Source organism: Macaca fascicularis, chromosome 1, assembly GCF_037993035.2.
Source record: "Macaca fascicularis isolate 582-1 chromosome 1, T2T-MFA8v1.1".
In the NCBI taxonomy this organism is placed as follows: Eukaryota; Metazoa; Chordata; class Mammalia; order Primates; family Cercopithecidae; genus Macaca; species Macaca fascicularis.
In genome coordinates, this window is record NC_088375.1 from 4,797,904 (window position 1) to 4,812,265 (window position 14,362).

Below are 14,362 nucleotides of genomic sequence, written 5' to 3' on the forward strand. Positions count from 1 at the left end.
GATGGAAAAGTAGTGAGCATTGCTTGGAAACATTATAGGGAGAACAAAAAAACCACAACTGCTTGGAGCAAAAGATGATATACAGTTGAGGCATATAATACACAATCTAAAGCCTGGGAGGAAGAACAGAGGAGAGTTTATTTGAGAAATTAGGTCGTTCAAAAGTGTAAATTAGGGAATATAGAAAGCCATATACGTGCTCAGGGCAGGACGCATGCCCAGAAAAGACCTGAGAAGATCCTAAACTCTCACCTTTGGCTGATCTCTAGGTTTAGTGCGAGAAGAGAAGGCTGAGGCAGAGTTGGAATCCCTGAGCCCAGAGCTTTGTATGTGTGTGTGTGTATGTAATCCTAGTATTTAAGAAAATCTTTGTCAAAGCAGTAGCCGAACACAAACTAAAGGAACAGAGACTTCAGTAACTAATACAATAAGGAGTACAGTTTTTGCAAAAACAGAAACAAAAAAAGGTTCGAAAAATCAGTAATACAATCTTAGCCTTCAACAATCAACAGCAAACCCTAGGGAAAAGAAAAACTGATTTACAGAGTTTCCACATTATAATATTCAAATGTCCATTTTCAATAACAGCAACAAACTGCAAAGAAACAGGAAAGTATGATCTACTCACAGGAAATAAAAGAAAAAGACTAAAGCCATCCCTCAGAAAGATGATACCTCAGACTTACTAGACAAGGACTTTAAATCAACTGTCTCAAATATGCTCAAAGAACTAAAGGAAACCAGAAAAATGATGTATGAACAAAAGAATATCCAAGAAGAGAAATGATGAAAGGGAACCAGATAGAAATTCTGGAGTTGAAAAGTACAGTGACTAAAATGAAAAAATTTACTAAAGGAATTCAGAAGATTTGAGCAGGTAGAAGTAAGAATCAGTGAACTTGAAGACAGGACAACTGAAATTATTCAATCTGAGGAGCAGAAAGGAAAATGAAGAAAAGTGAACAAAGCCTAAGGGAGCCTACCATCAAGTGGACCAACATGCATTATGGGAGTCCCAGAAAGAGGCAGAAAGAATATTTGAAGAAATAGTTCATCAAAAAGTTCCAAAATTTGATGAAAGGCATGAATCTACAAATCCAAGAAGCTCAGTGCATTCAAAGTAGAATAAACACAAAAGAGATCTACAATGAGACACATAATGAAACTATCAAAAGACAAAGATGGAGCATCTTGAAAGCATCAAGAGAGAAGTTATTCATCATGTAGAAGGGATCCTCAGTAAGATTAAAAGCTGATTTCTTACAAAAATCATAGAGGCCAGAAAAAAAAATGGGATAACATTTACTTAGTGTACTAAAAGAAAAAACTAAGAATATTTGACAAAATTATGCTTCAAATATGAAGGAGAAATTAAGACATAAGTAGATAAACAAAAGTGGAGGAAGAGTATTACCCATAGGCCTTTCCCATCAAGAAGTGCTACATGTCCAGGCTCAGTGGCTCCCACCTGTAATTCCAACACTTTGGGAGGCCAAGGGATATGGATCACTTGAAGCCAGGAGTTTGAGACCAGCGTGGCCAACATGGTGAAACTCCGTCTGTACCAAAAATACAAAAAAAATTAGTCAGGTGTGGTGGTGGGTGCTTGTAATCCCAGCAACTGGGGTGGTTGAGGCAGGAGAATCACTTGACCAGGAGGTAGAGGTTGCAGTGAGCTGAGATCACCCCACCGCACTCCAGCCTGGGTGACAAAGCAAGATTGTCTCAAAAAAAAAAAAAAAAAAAAGCTACAGGGGAAGAGCTACAGGGAGTCTCCCAGTTTGAAATGAGAGGAAACTAGCCAGTAACTTCAAGCTGAGTGAAGAAATAAAGATCTCCAGTAAAGTTAAAAAGGTAAAAGCCAGTATTAATGTATTTCTGTTTTGCAACTCCACTTTTTATTCTACATGATATAATAGGCAAATGCAAAATGCATAAAAAATAATTACAAATTTATGCTATTGGGTACACTGCATAAAAATGTAATTTGTGACAACAATAAGGTCAGGAAAGAACTGTATAGGAGCAGAGTTTTTGTATGTTATTGAAGTTAGTATCAATTAAAATAATACTGTTACAAATTTAGGATGTTAATTGTAATCATCATGGTAACCATTAAGAAAATATCTAAAATATATACACAAAAGAAATGATAAGGAAATTAAACAGAACCCTACAAAAAAAATCAGCTCAGGACAAAAGAAGGCAGTAATGAAGGAAATTAGATATAAAAGATAGTTCAGGCCGAGCATGGTGGCTCACGCCTGTAGTCCCAGCACTTTGGAAGGCCGAGGTGGGCGGATCAGGAGGTCAGGAGATCAAGACCATCCTGGCTAACATGGTGAAACCCCGTCTCTACTAAAAATACAAAAAAATTAGCCAGGCGTGGTGGCCGGTGCCTGTAGTCCCAGCTACTTGGGAGGCTGAGGCAGGAGAATGGCGTGAACCTGGGAAGCAGAGCTTGCAGTGAGCCAAGATCGCGGCACTGCACTCCAGCCTGGGTGACAGCGAGACTCTGTCTCAAAAAAAAAAAAAAAAAAAAAATTCAACTGTATGCTATCTACAAGCAATTCACTTTAATCCAAAGATACAAATAGGTTGCAAGTGAAAGGATGGAAAAAGTTATCACACAAAATAGACTTTACATTTAAAATTGTTACAAGAGACCAAGAAGGGAATTATCTGTTGATAAAAGGGTCAGTTCATCAAGAAGATGTAACAATTATAAACATATTCATACTCAGCAAGCAACAGAGCCCCACCAAAATATATGAAGCAAACACTGACAGATTTGAACGGAGAAATGGTTCCACAATAATAGAAACTTCAGTACCCCATTTTAATAATAAAATTTATTATTATTAGAACATTTAGAACATTAATAAGGAAATAGAGGACTTAATTAACATTATAAATTAAATAGTACACTTCCCCCAACAATAGCAGAATACACAGTCTCCTCAAGTGCACATGGAACACTGTCCAGGACAGAGGATAGGTTACAAAACAAGTTTAAAAATACTGAAATCATACAGAGTATCTTCTCTGATTACAATGGAATGGAGCTAGAAATCTATAACAAAGAAAACTAGAAAATTCACAAATACGTGGAAATTAAACAACACACTCTTAACCAACAGATCAAATAAGAAATTCGAAGGGAAATTAGGAAGATTGCTCTTTTGCATTTTACGGATATAACTATTTTGACAAATCTCATGTCAAATGATAAAGTTATGTGATGGTAATATGTCAACTTGACTGGGATGAGGGATGCCCAGTCCCTCGGGTTAAAACCTTGTTTCTGGGTGTGTCTGTGAGGGTGTTTCTGGAAGAGATTAGCATTTGAATCAATGAACTGTAAAGACTGCCTTCACCAGTGTAGATGGACATCATCCAATCTGTTGAGTGTCCACATATTTAATAGAACAAAAAGGCAGAGGAATAGTGAATTTGCTCTCTGCTTGAGCTGGGACATTCATCTTCTCCGGCCTTTGAACTTGGGCTGGGACTTAACACCATTGGCTCCCCTGGTTGTAAGGCCTTTTGGCTTGGACTAGAACTACACCACCAGCTCTCCTTGGCCTCCAGTTTGCAGATGGTAGATTGTGGGACCTTCCAGTCGTGGCGTTCATGTGAGCCAGTCCCTCATAAGTCTCTTTGTATCTGTCTGTCTGTCTGTCTATCTATCTATCTATCTATCTATCTATCTATCTATCTATCTATCTGTATGTATATACACACACACACATTGTATTAGTTCTATTTCCTTGGAGAACCCTAATGAATGCAGATTTTGGTACCAAGAATTGTACTAGAATAAGAAAATTCTAAGAATGAGTTTTTTGAATTGTTTCTGGGGCTTCTGAAATTTGCTGTGTAATCTAATTGGATTTAAAGGGGCTGATGACTCTGTATCCAGTAGTAAAGAGAGCCCTAATAGTTCATGTTTGGATACTCCCTAATCAACTCCTTATAAGAAGCAAGGGGACCGGGCAAGGTGGCTCATGCCTGTAATCCTAGCACTTTGGGAGGCTGAGGCAGGTGGATTGCCTGAGTTCAGGAGTTCAAGACCAGCCTGGGCAACACGGTGAAACCCCGTCTCTACTAAAATACAAAAAATTATCTGGGCATGGCAGCATGTGCCTGTAGTCCTAGCTACCCGGGAGGCTGAGGCAGGAGAATGGCGTGAACGCAGGAGGCGGAGCTTGCAGTGAGCCGAGACTGTGCCACTGCACTCCAGCCTGGGTGACAGAGCGAGACTCTATCTCAGGAAAAAAAAAAAAAAAAAGGAAGCGACCTCAAGGGTTCCGTATATTATATTTTTGAACATTTTTTGAAAACTAAGGAGTAAAATAGCATTGGTTATTGCTCCTAAGGTCACTGAAATTGCTGAGAATCAAATCCTGGGACTTGATGAATTTCAGCACATGTTGAATTTCCAGCCCCACAGCATCCGCTCTTAAAGCGGAGGCATTAATTAGGAAATAGTGGAATCCTGTCAATTGAAATGGGGATGTTTGGGAAGGCCTAGATAAAGCTGGAGACATTGAGCCCCTAAAATCTGATGAGTCTTTTTTGCCAGCGGTCCCCCCATCCCAGTGGAAGTGACTTCCCCAACCCCAGTGACAGTGGCGTTCCTGCTCACAGTGACGTCAGCCTTTCCTGCGCTGAGGAAACCCTGCATTACCTAAGGAAACTGTGACAGGGTGGTGATTCCCACCACATCCCCATTCAACACTATTTGGCCTGTGCAGAAGAAGATGGATCTTGGAGAATGACAGTGGATTATCATAAGCTTAACCAGATGGTGACTCCAATTGCAGCTGCTGTACCAGATGTGTCATTGCTTGAGAAAATCAGCACATCCCCTGCTACCTGGTATGCAGCTATTGTCTTGGAAAATGCCTTTTCTCCATCCCTCTCCGTAAGGCCCACCCTAAGCAGTTTGCTTTCAGTGACATGACCAGCAGTGCACCTTCACTGTCCTGCCTCAGAGGCATATCACTTCTCCAGCCCTAGGTCATAATTTAGTTCATGGGGATCTTGATCACCCTTACCTTCCACAAGATATCACACTGGTCCATTACTTTAATGACATTATGCTGATTGGACATAGTGAGCAAGAAGTAGCAATAACTGTAGACATATGGTAAGACATTACCATGTCAAAGAGTGTGCAGTAAATCCAACTGAAATTCAGGGACCTTTACCTCAGTGAAATTTCTAGGGGTCCACTGGTGTGTGGTGTCGAAATGTATCTTCCTCTTTCTTTCTTCTTTCTTTCTTCCTTCCTTCCTTCCTTCCTTCCTTCCTCTCTTTCTTTCCTTTTTTTTCTTTCTTTTCTTTCTCTTTCTTTTTTCTCCTTCCTTCCTTCCTTAGAACGTCATTTCAAACAAATTTATTTATTTGTTTCATGAGAAAGAGCATTCTAAAAGCAGTGTAGCCAGCATACAATCACATTGCTGCAGAACATTGAATAAGCTTTTTAAAAATCACAGGGCAGAGAATGGGATGGCAAATTGTTAAAATCAGGAAAGAGAATCCAACAAAGTAGGAATCCAATTTGTTTCCCACAGTGGGGTAATCAGTTTAGGAAGTCCATTCGTGGTGTTAATTACAACAATGGAATGGAAACACTTCAGTCGATACCAGATATTTTCATATACTTGTTTTGGTAAGAGATATCCCTCCTAAGGTGAAGATTAAGTTGTTTCATCTGACTTCTCCCACAACCGAGAAAGAGGCACAGTGCCTGCTGGGCCTCTTTGGATTTTTGGAGGCAGCATATTCATTTGGGTGTGTCACACTGGGCCATTTACTGAGTGACCTGGAAAGCTGTGAGTTTTGAGGGGGGCCCAGGGCAAAAGAAGACTCTACAACAGGTCCAGGGTGCTGTGCAAGCTGCTCTGCCACTTGGGCCATGTGACCAGCAGATCTGTCAATGGCAGGTAGGGGAGCCTTTGGGTAGGTGAGTCACACCTCCAGCCTTTGATGCCCCACGCCCAGACTGAGGCTGCATGGGCCCGAAAACCGCTAGGAAAAGTGAAGAGGGGATTCAGGCTCAGAGAGGGAAGGACGCTTGCCCAGGGTCACGGCACCAAGTGAAGGATAGGGCCTTGCTTGTTCATCTGGATTTTCAGGGGTTGAGTCTGGTACCAGGCCAAGGGGCCTGACCAAGGAGAACATCCAAGAAGCAGTCAGTAGAGATGGCTCACCACTGTCTCTGCAAGGCTTGCCCCAGGTCCAGCCTGGCTCCTCGGCACCACGTTGGACAGCGATCTAGGTGAAGACGAAGGCCTCCTCTCCCTGGCAGGCAAAAGGAAGCTCAGGGGGAACCTATCCAAGGAGTCAGTGGAGATCCTCGGGCACTGGCTATACTTGCACCTCTGTAATGTCTGCCCCCTGGGGCTGGGGAAGCCGAGCCTTTGTGGTCAGACCAACCTGTCAGCACTGCAGACGTGTAACTGGTTCATCAATGCCTGGCGGTGGCGTCTCCCAGACTGCAAAGATGCGAATCAGTTTACCCTTTCCCGAGGTAGGGGTGAGGCCTCAGATGTGGCCCTGCCCAGTAGCAGCAGCCCCTCAGGGCTGGCTGTGTCTGTCCCAGCTCCCACCGATGTGCCCTCCCTGTCTGTGCGCTGGGTGCTGCTCCACTCAGGCCAGCGGGGAAAGCTGCCCCCCTTCCCTCCTTGGGAGCTGGAGCCCCCCAATACCCTATGACTGCTGGTAGCACACTCACCCTGCTGACCAGGACTGAGGCTGGAAGCCCCACAGGGGACTCTCCAACATGCCACCAGCCACATCCCTAGAACAAGACAAAGAGGCTTCAGCAGCTTCCAGCTGCTTCCAGTCCTCCAACTACAGAGGGCTGCTGAGATGGAGCTTGAGAAGCAGCAGCACCCATCACTCCCATTCCTCCACACTCCTTTCGTCTCTGAAAACCTCAAGCAGGTGTGTGTCAACAGGGGTGCTCGAGGCTGAAACCAGCAGTCTTGGGTTACCGTTTGGGTCCCCTCCATACAGAGGGTTTTCTGTGGATCACTGCCAAACATTGGGATCATGTCCTCCATCCAGAGGGCTTCAGCAGGAAGACGCCAGCTGGCATCGCTGCGCTGTGATGGGGGCCCTCTTCTCTGCTGACTCTGCCATTTCTCCAGGCCTCCCCTCAGTGAGGAGACCAGGCGATGGGAGACAGGCATGGTGCTGCTGCTCCTGCTCCAGAGAAACCCTGGGACACCTTTGTTCTGCCTGGTTTCCTGGGTCAGGAAACCTGCCCAGTTCAGGCCTCTGTTGGGTCCAAGCTGCCCCTGTGCTGCTCTGTCAAGCCAGGTGTGGACATTCCAAGTTCACAAGCATGGACAAAAGAAAAGAGCAACCCCGCGGATGTAACAGAACTGACTCCAGCTGAGTGTGTAGATTTTTGCTAAACTGTTTATCCCTTTTTGCTGGGGTTTGCATTAATGGCAGTCGTTAGCCCAGGTGTGGGGAATGAGAATGCATGGCTTGATGGGATCTGATGAACTGGGAGTGACCCACCATTGCAATCGGGGATTGTTTTGCAAGGAAATAGTGTTTTTATTTGGGGGACCAGCAAAATCTCTACATTAGTGTAAAATTTCAAATAGTTGTTATGTCGTTGGTTTGGTTTACCAAGAAAAAAGGACAGAACAAAAGGAGTTCAAGACCAGCCTGGGCAACATGGCAAAACGCCATCTCTATTATAATTTTTTTTTTTTTTTTTGAGACAGTCTCACTCTGTCTCCCAGGCTGGACTGCAGTGGCATGATCTCGGCTCACTGCAACCTCCGTCTCCCGGATTCAAGCAATTCTCCTGCCTCAGCCTCCCAAGTAGCTGGGATTACAGGCACCCGCCACTACGCCCAGCTAATTTTTGTATTTTGGTAGAGACAGGGTTCCACCATGTTGGACAGGCTGGTCTCAAACTCCTGACCTCAAATCCACCCTCCTGAGCCTCCCAAAGTGCTGGGATTACAGGCATGAGCCACCACACCTAGCCGCTCTATTATAATTTTTTTTTAAAAAAGAAAGAAATTTAGGGAACAGTATTTGGATAGATCTGTCTAAATGGGCAAAAAACACAAAGATATCTATCCCATGTGAATGTTCATTGAAGAGAACCTCAACAGAGGATTTTGTTAATTAATTGTATTTCTGAGACAAGATATGCTCTGTTGCCCAGGCTGGAGTGCAGAAGTTTGATCATAGCCCACTGCAGCCTCAAAGTCCCGGGTTCAAGCCACCATCCCGCCTCAGCCTTCTGAATAGTGGGGCTACAGGTGCATGCCTGGCTTATTTATTCATTTATTTAGTAGAGATGACGTTTTATATTGACCAGGCTGGTCTCAAACTCCTGGGCTCAAGCAGTTTTTCCTGCCTCTGCCTCCCAAAGTGCTGGGAGTACAGGCATGTGCCACTGCACCCAGCCAACAGAGAAGAATTTTAATAATCAGATGGATAGGATGACCCATTCCGTGGATACCAGTTTCTTTCCCCAGCCAACACTGTCATTACCCAACGGGCTCATGAATAAAATAGCCATGGTGGCAAGGAAGGAGGTTACACATGGGCTCAGCAACATGGACTTCAACTCACCAAGGCCGACCTGGCCCCCAGTATGGCACCATTCCCTGGAGCGATCAGTCAGCTACCTGGTGGCAGGTTGGTTACACTGGATTACTTCCATCATAGAAGGGGCAGCAGTTTGTCCTTACTAAAATAGACACATACTCTGGATGTAGATTTGTCTTCCTGAACATAATACTTCCGCCAAAACTGCTATCTGTGGACTTACGGAATGCCTTATCCACCATCATGGTATTCCATATGGCATTGCTTTCTGATTAAAGAATTCAAACTTTACAGCAGCAGAAGTGCAGCAATGGGCTTATCTCATGGAATTTTTTTGGTCTTACGATGTTCCTCACTATCCAGAAGCCACTGGCTCGATAGAGCTGTGGAATAGCCTTTTGAAGAATCAGTTGCAGTGCAGCTAGGTGGCAATAGCTTGCAGGGCTGCAGCAAGGTTCTCCAGAAGGCTGCAAATTCTCTGAATCAGTGTCCGGTATACGATGCTCGCTCTCCCATAGCTAGGATTCACAGATCCAGGAATCAAGAGGTAGAAATGGGAGTTGTATCACTCACTCTTACCCATTAGCAAAATGTTTTCCCAGGATGTCATGCTCTGCTGGCCTAGAGACCTTCGTTCCAGAAGGAGGAATGCTTCCACCAGGAGACACAATGAACCCGCTGGACTGGACTCATTGGACTGCTGCCCAGCCATTTTAGGATCCTCATGCCTCTGAGTCAGCAAGCTAAGCAGGAAGTTATGTTGCTGGTCGGGGCGGTTGATCTGGACGAGCAAGGGGAAATTGAACTACTACTCCACTCCTCCACAAAGGAGGAATATGTCTGGGATATGGACCACTTAGGATGTGTCTCAGCATTACCATGCCCCAACCCAATCCAGGCAGGACTACTAATGTCCAGATCCTTCAGCAATGGAGGTTTAGGCCACTCCACCCGGTAAAGAACCATGACTGCTGAGTTGTGTGTTGAAGTCAAAAGGGATACAGAATGAATAGTAGGAGAAGGCGCCATTTTATAAATACCAGTTGCAACTGTGTGGCCAGTTATAGGAATAAGGACTGTAATTGCCATATGTCCTCATTTTTTTTTTTTTTTTTTTTTTGAGACAGAGTCTCACTCTGTCGCCCAGGCTGGAGTGCAGTGGTGCGATCTCGGCTCACTGCAGCCTCCACCTCCTGGGTTCTAGTGATTCTCCTGCCTCAGCCTCCTGAGTAGCTGGGATTACAGGCACACACCACCATGCCTGGCTAATTTTTGTATTTTTAGTAGAGATGCGGTTTCACCATGTTGGCCAGGCTGGTCTCAAACTCCTGACCTCAGCTGATCCACCTGCCTCGGCCTCCCAAAATGCTAGGATTACAGGGCTGAGCCACTGCGCCCGGCCTCATTTTTTAATAAGCGTGTTTGTATGTATACATACATATTTTAGGCAAAAATGTTTGCTTTATTTCCTCTCATTCCTTTATCATATAAGATGTACTGACCTTATATATAGCATTTGAGTATTGTTAATGCTACATCATAGTATTTAAGTTATGGAATATCAGGAAAAGAGTAAACATCATTAAAAGACTTTACCTCCTCTTCTGGGAGGTAAACACCCTGGGATTAGCGCATTTTCAGTTATATGCAGAATGTTAATATCATGTTAGGCAGGATTATGACCTTGTTATTATCTTTTTTGGAAGTTAAGTATGGTTTAAGATGTTTATAGGTGCCAAGTTGACAAGGGGTAAACTTGTGATGGTTAATTTTTTTTTTTTTTCGAGACAGGGTGTCACTCTGTCACCCAGGCTAGGGTCCAGTTGTGTGATCTTGGCTCACTGCAGGCTCAAACCCCTCAGGCTCAGGTGATCCTCCCACCTTAGCCTCCTGAGTAGCTAGGACTATAGGCATGTGCCACCATGCCTGGCTAATTTTTGTATTTATTTGTAGAGATGGGGTTTCACCATGTTTCCCAGACTAGTCTCAAACTCCTTTCTTCAAGTGATCCACCCACTTCTGCCTCCCTAAGCACAGAAATTACAGGAGTGAGCCCCTGTACCTGGCCTGATGGTTAACTCTATTTGTTCACTTGATTGGGCTAAGGGATGCCTAGTTAGCTAGCAGAACATTATTTCTGGGCGTGTCTGTGAAGGGTTTTCTGAAGGAGATTAGTGTTTGAGTCAGTAGACTGAATAAAGCAGATGTCCTTCACCAATAGGACAGGCATTATCCAATCCCTTGAGTGCCTTAATCGAACCGAAAGATGGAGGAAGAATGAATTTGCCATCTCTGGTTGAGCCAGAACATACAGCTTCTCCTGTCCTTTGACATCAGCACGCCTAGTTCTCAGGCCATCAAACTTGGTCCGAGACTGACAACATTGGTTCCCCAACCTTCGAACTTGGACTGGAACCACAACACCAGCTTTCACGAGCTTCCAGCTTGCAGATGGCAGATCCTGGGACTCTCAGCTTCCATAATTGCACAAGCCAATCCATCAAAACAAATCTTCATTTCATATATATACACATACACATATTCTGTTTCTCTAGAGAACCCTATCATTTGATCATTGATTAGCCCTTCACATCTAAAACTAAGGCGATGGAAAGCTACATGGAACTCTGCATTCTTGGAGAAGTTTATCCATCGATAGGTGTTACTTTGGAGTGAGTGAGGAGGGAGCTAACCAGTATGCTGGGGAACTGGGGGAGGGCAGGGGTCCCTAGAAGCCAAATGTAAGGTTTTTTTCCTTGGGATCCTTTCCTCTCCTTAGAGAAGACCCTTTAGCTTTCTGCCTGAGGAGCTGATGCCTAGCTGTCAGGCTTTCTTGCTGCCAAGATAAGGGTACTAACTCCTGTGTACAGACTCTCAGTTAACCCTCTTCATCTCCCTGCAGCCCCAGACTACACCTGGGTTTCTCCATCCAGAGCCCCTTGAGGGTCTCCAGTGCTAGTTTTCTTCCTAATTGGCCAAGTCCCCCAGTTTTTTTTTTTTTTTATTTTTCCCAACAGTGATGCAATTATTGTGCAGACTCAATGATCTTACCTGATCCCACGTGTAACCATTGGCCTAAATCTAAGATAGCTTGCCAGCATCAGCAATAAGAGGGAGTGGGGCTAAAATTCAAGTTCTCTTAAGGATAGATCTTGAATCCTTGTTCTAAGCTGACCAACTTAATCTGCAAAGAATTTGCAACATGTAAATATTTTAGGATTATAGCCATCTGTATACACACTTAAATTGAAAGTAGTTCTGCTGCCATTAACTTAGTCTAAAAGAGCCACCTAAGAATGCCAAACGTTATTTTGTTCAAATGCCATGGTTATTTTAGTTTAAAAGCATTTCTTTCAAAGCCGCCTCTCTCTTCACAACAGTAGAGCTCTGGCAGTGAATTAAGTGGTCGAGGATTCAGCGAAACTGTGGCTAATTTCTGGTTCCAATCTGGAATTTAAAACAAATTAAGGATTTATTTAAAGACTACTCGCTCCTAATTTTTAACACACTGTCCTTTTAGCAGTTGTGCACAATAACAAAATAACTTTTGGGGTTTAAGACAAATGAATTCACTTAAAATATGGGAAAAAGGACTCAGTCAAATTATTGTTTTTTTGGTTCAGTCTCTGATTAAGAGGCATATTATTGAATTATGCCAAAATGTAAATAAAATGAAATAAATTACATAAATTTGCATGTTGACATTTCATTCTGTACCCCCAAACCTTTTTAGTCTTACCAGTGCATTATTTTGTATCAGATTGCACTTGCTGCCATCCCTGAATTCTTTTTTCTCTTTTTTCAGAGATTTCTTTGTTTTTTCAAATTTTATTGACTATACACCTTTGGATTAGAAAAGTTCAATGAACTCCAAAACAGAATAAACAAAGTTAAAAACCGTACAAAATCAATCAGTATGTTATTTGGGAATAGATATGTATATGGTAAAAACAGTCAATAGCAAAGGCAAGATTAACACAAATTCAGGATAGAGGGTATGTCTGGGTAGAAGGATGGGAGACTCAAAGGCTTTAAGTATATTAGGAAATTATTTTTCACAACTGACCTAAGGGATAAATAAGTATTTTTATTATTACTCTTTAAATTGGATATGTACAAAACATTTTTTGCAGGTATGATAGATATCACGACAAATAGAAAATAGGTCAGGCGTGGTGGCTCAAGCCTGTAATTCCAGCACTTTGGGAGGCCGAGGCGGGGGGATCATTTGAGGTCAGGAGTTCGAGACCAGCCTGGACAACATGGTGAAATCCCATCTCTACTAAAAATACAAAAAATTAGCTGGGCGTGGTGGCAGGTGCCTGTAATTCCAGCTACTCGGGAGGCTGAGGCAGGAGAATTGCTTGAACCCGGAAGGCGGAGGTTGCAGTGAGCCGAGATTGCATCACTGGGCTCTGGCCTGGGCAACAAGAGGGAAACTTCATCTCAAAAGTTTAAAAAAAAAAAAAAAAAAAAAAAAAGAAGAGAAAAGCAAAGAAATCAATGAAGTTCATCCATTCTTCTGTGTTACTTATAATAACACAAACCAGAAACCTGGGAGTCACCCTTGACCACTCTCTCACCAACCAAATCCAATTAATTTTCACTTCCTACTTCTCTCCACGCCCCCATCACACCCTGGCCCAGGCCACCTGGACTCTCACCTAAAACACTGATATCCTTTCCTCTTCCTTACACTCCTGCTGTAACCCAACCTCCACACAGCAGCCAAAGAAAACACTTTCAACTGGTCTTTCTTCAACTTGAATCTGTTTCAACATCCCATTTGCTATCAGAAGCAACAGAGTGACAAGTACATTGCCCAAGGTCATACAGCCAGGAAATGGCAGAGGCAGAACTCAAAACTACTGGTCTTACTTGAGATTTCACATGTCTTATCTCTCCTACCTTGGGTGATACTGCCATTGCTAAATTCATACCCATTGGTGTTCCCTTGTATTTTATAACCTCTAATCTATAATCATTAACAGTTTTGCTTATCTGAAAATAAGAGTTCAAAGAGGGCTTCACTTTAATACAAGTATTGCTCAAGGAACCAAAGCCTAGTGTTTCAAATTGTAAAAAAACTTTTTTTTTTTTTTTTCAGATGAAGTCTTACTCTGTCGTCCAGGCTGGAGTGCAGAGGTGCCATCTTGGCTCACTGCAACCTCCGCCTCTCGGGTTCAAGTGATTCTGCTGCCTCAGCAAAGTAGCTGGGATTACAGATGTCTGCCACCATCCCTAATTTTTGTATTTTTAGTAGAGATGGGGTTTTGCTATGTTGGCCAGGCTAGTCTCGAACTCCGACCTCAAGTGATCCGCCCAGCTTGGTCTCCCAAAGTGCTGGGATTACAGGCGTGAGCCATTGCACCCGGCTGCATTGTAACAAAACTTTATTATATTATTAGGTGAATATTAGAGTTTATTACATTACTCTAATATTTAGAGTAATTCTCAGTGGTACTCTGATATCGCCATCTCAAAAAGATTAATTTGCCCAAGTATACATCGCTTGTAAGAGGTACAGTCCGCATCTGACACAGAACAGACTCCAAAATCATTAATCCTTCATTGTTCTAGTCTACACTCCTTAGTGCTTCAACAGTATCTCAAGAAATAAACATTTCTGGATATTAAGAATGGATAACATTTCACTAGCCCAAGGAGTATGACTAGAAATGAAATCTTTGAGGATTTTTAGATTTAATCGAGTGTGATCCTGTCTGTAGTCAGCAACAACATGACTTTTCAAGGTTTTTTATGGAGTCAA

General features: G+C 43.2%; 1 protein-coding gene and 1 pseudogene across 1 annotated transcript in view; one reads left to right on the forward strand and one right to left on the reverse strand.

Moving 5' to 3' along the window:
- Positions 1 to 1,181: 1,181 nt before the first annotated feature.
- LOC135968875 (homeobox protein TGIF2 pseudogene) lies at positions 1,182 to 7,117 on the forward strand (annotated as a pseudogene).
- A 4,231-nt stretch (positions 7,118 to 11,348) lies between these two features.
- The window catches only part of SPMIP3 (sperm microtubule inner protein 3), a 41,025-nt gene continuing 38,011 nt past the window's right edge, over positions 11,349 to 14,362 (reverse strand). The window contains exon 5 of the mRNA XM_065541001.2: positions 11,349 to 12,039. Coding sequence (XP_065397073.1) covers positions 11,921 to 12,039 — 119 coding nt within the window. The 3' untranslated portion in view covers positions 11,349 to 11,920. The remainder of the gene's footprint in view (positions 12,040 to 14,362) is intronic.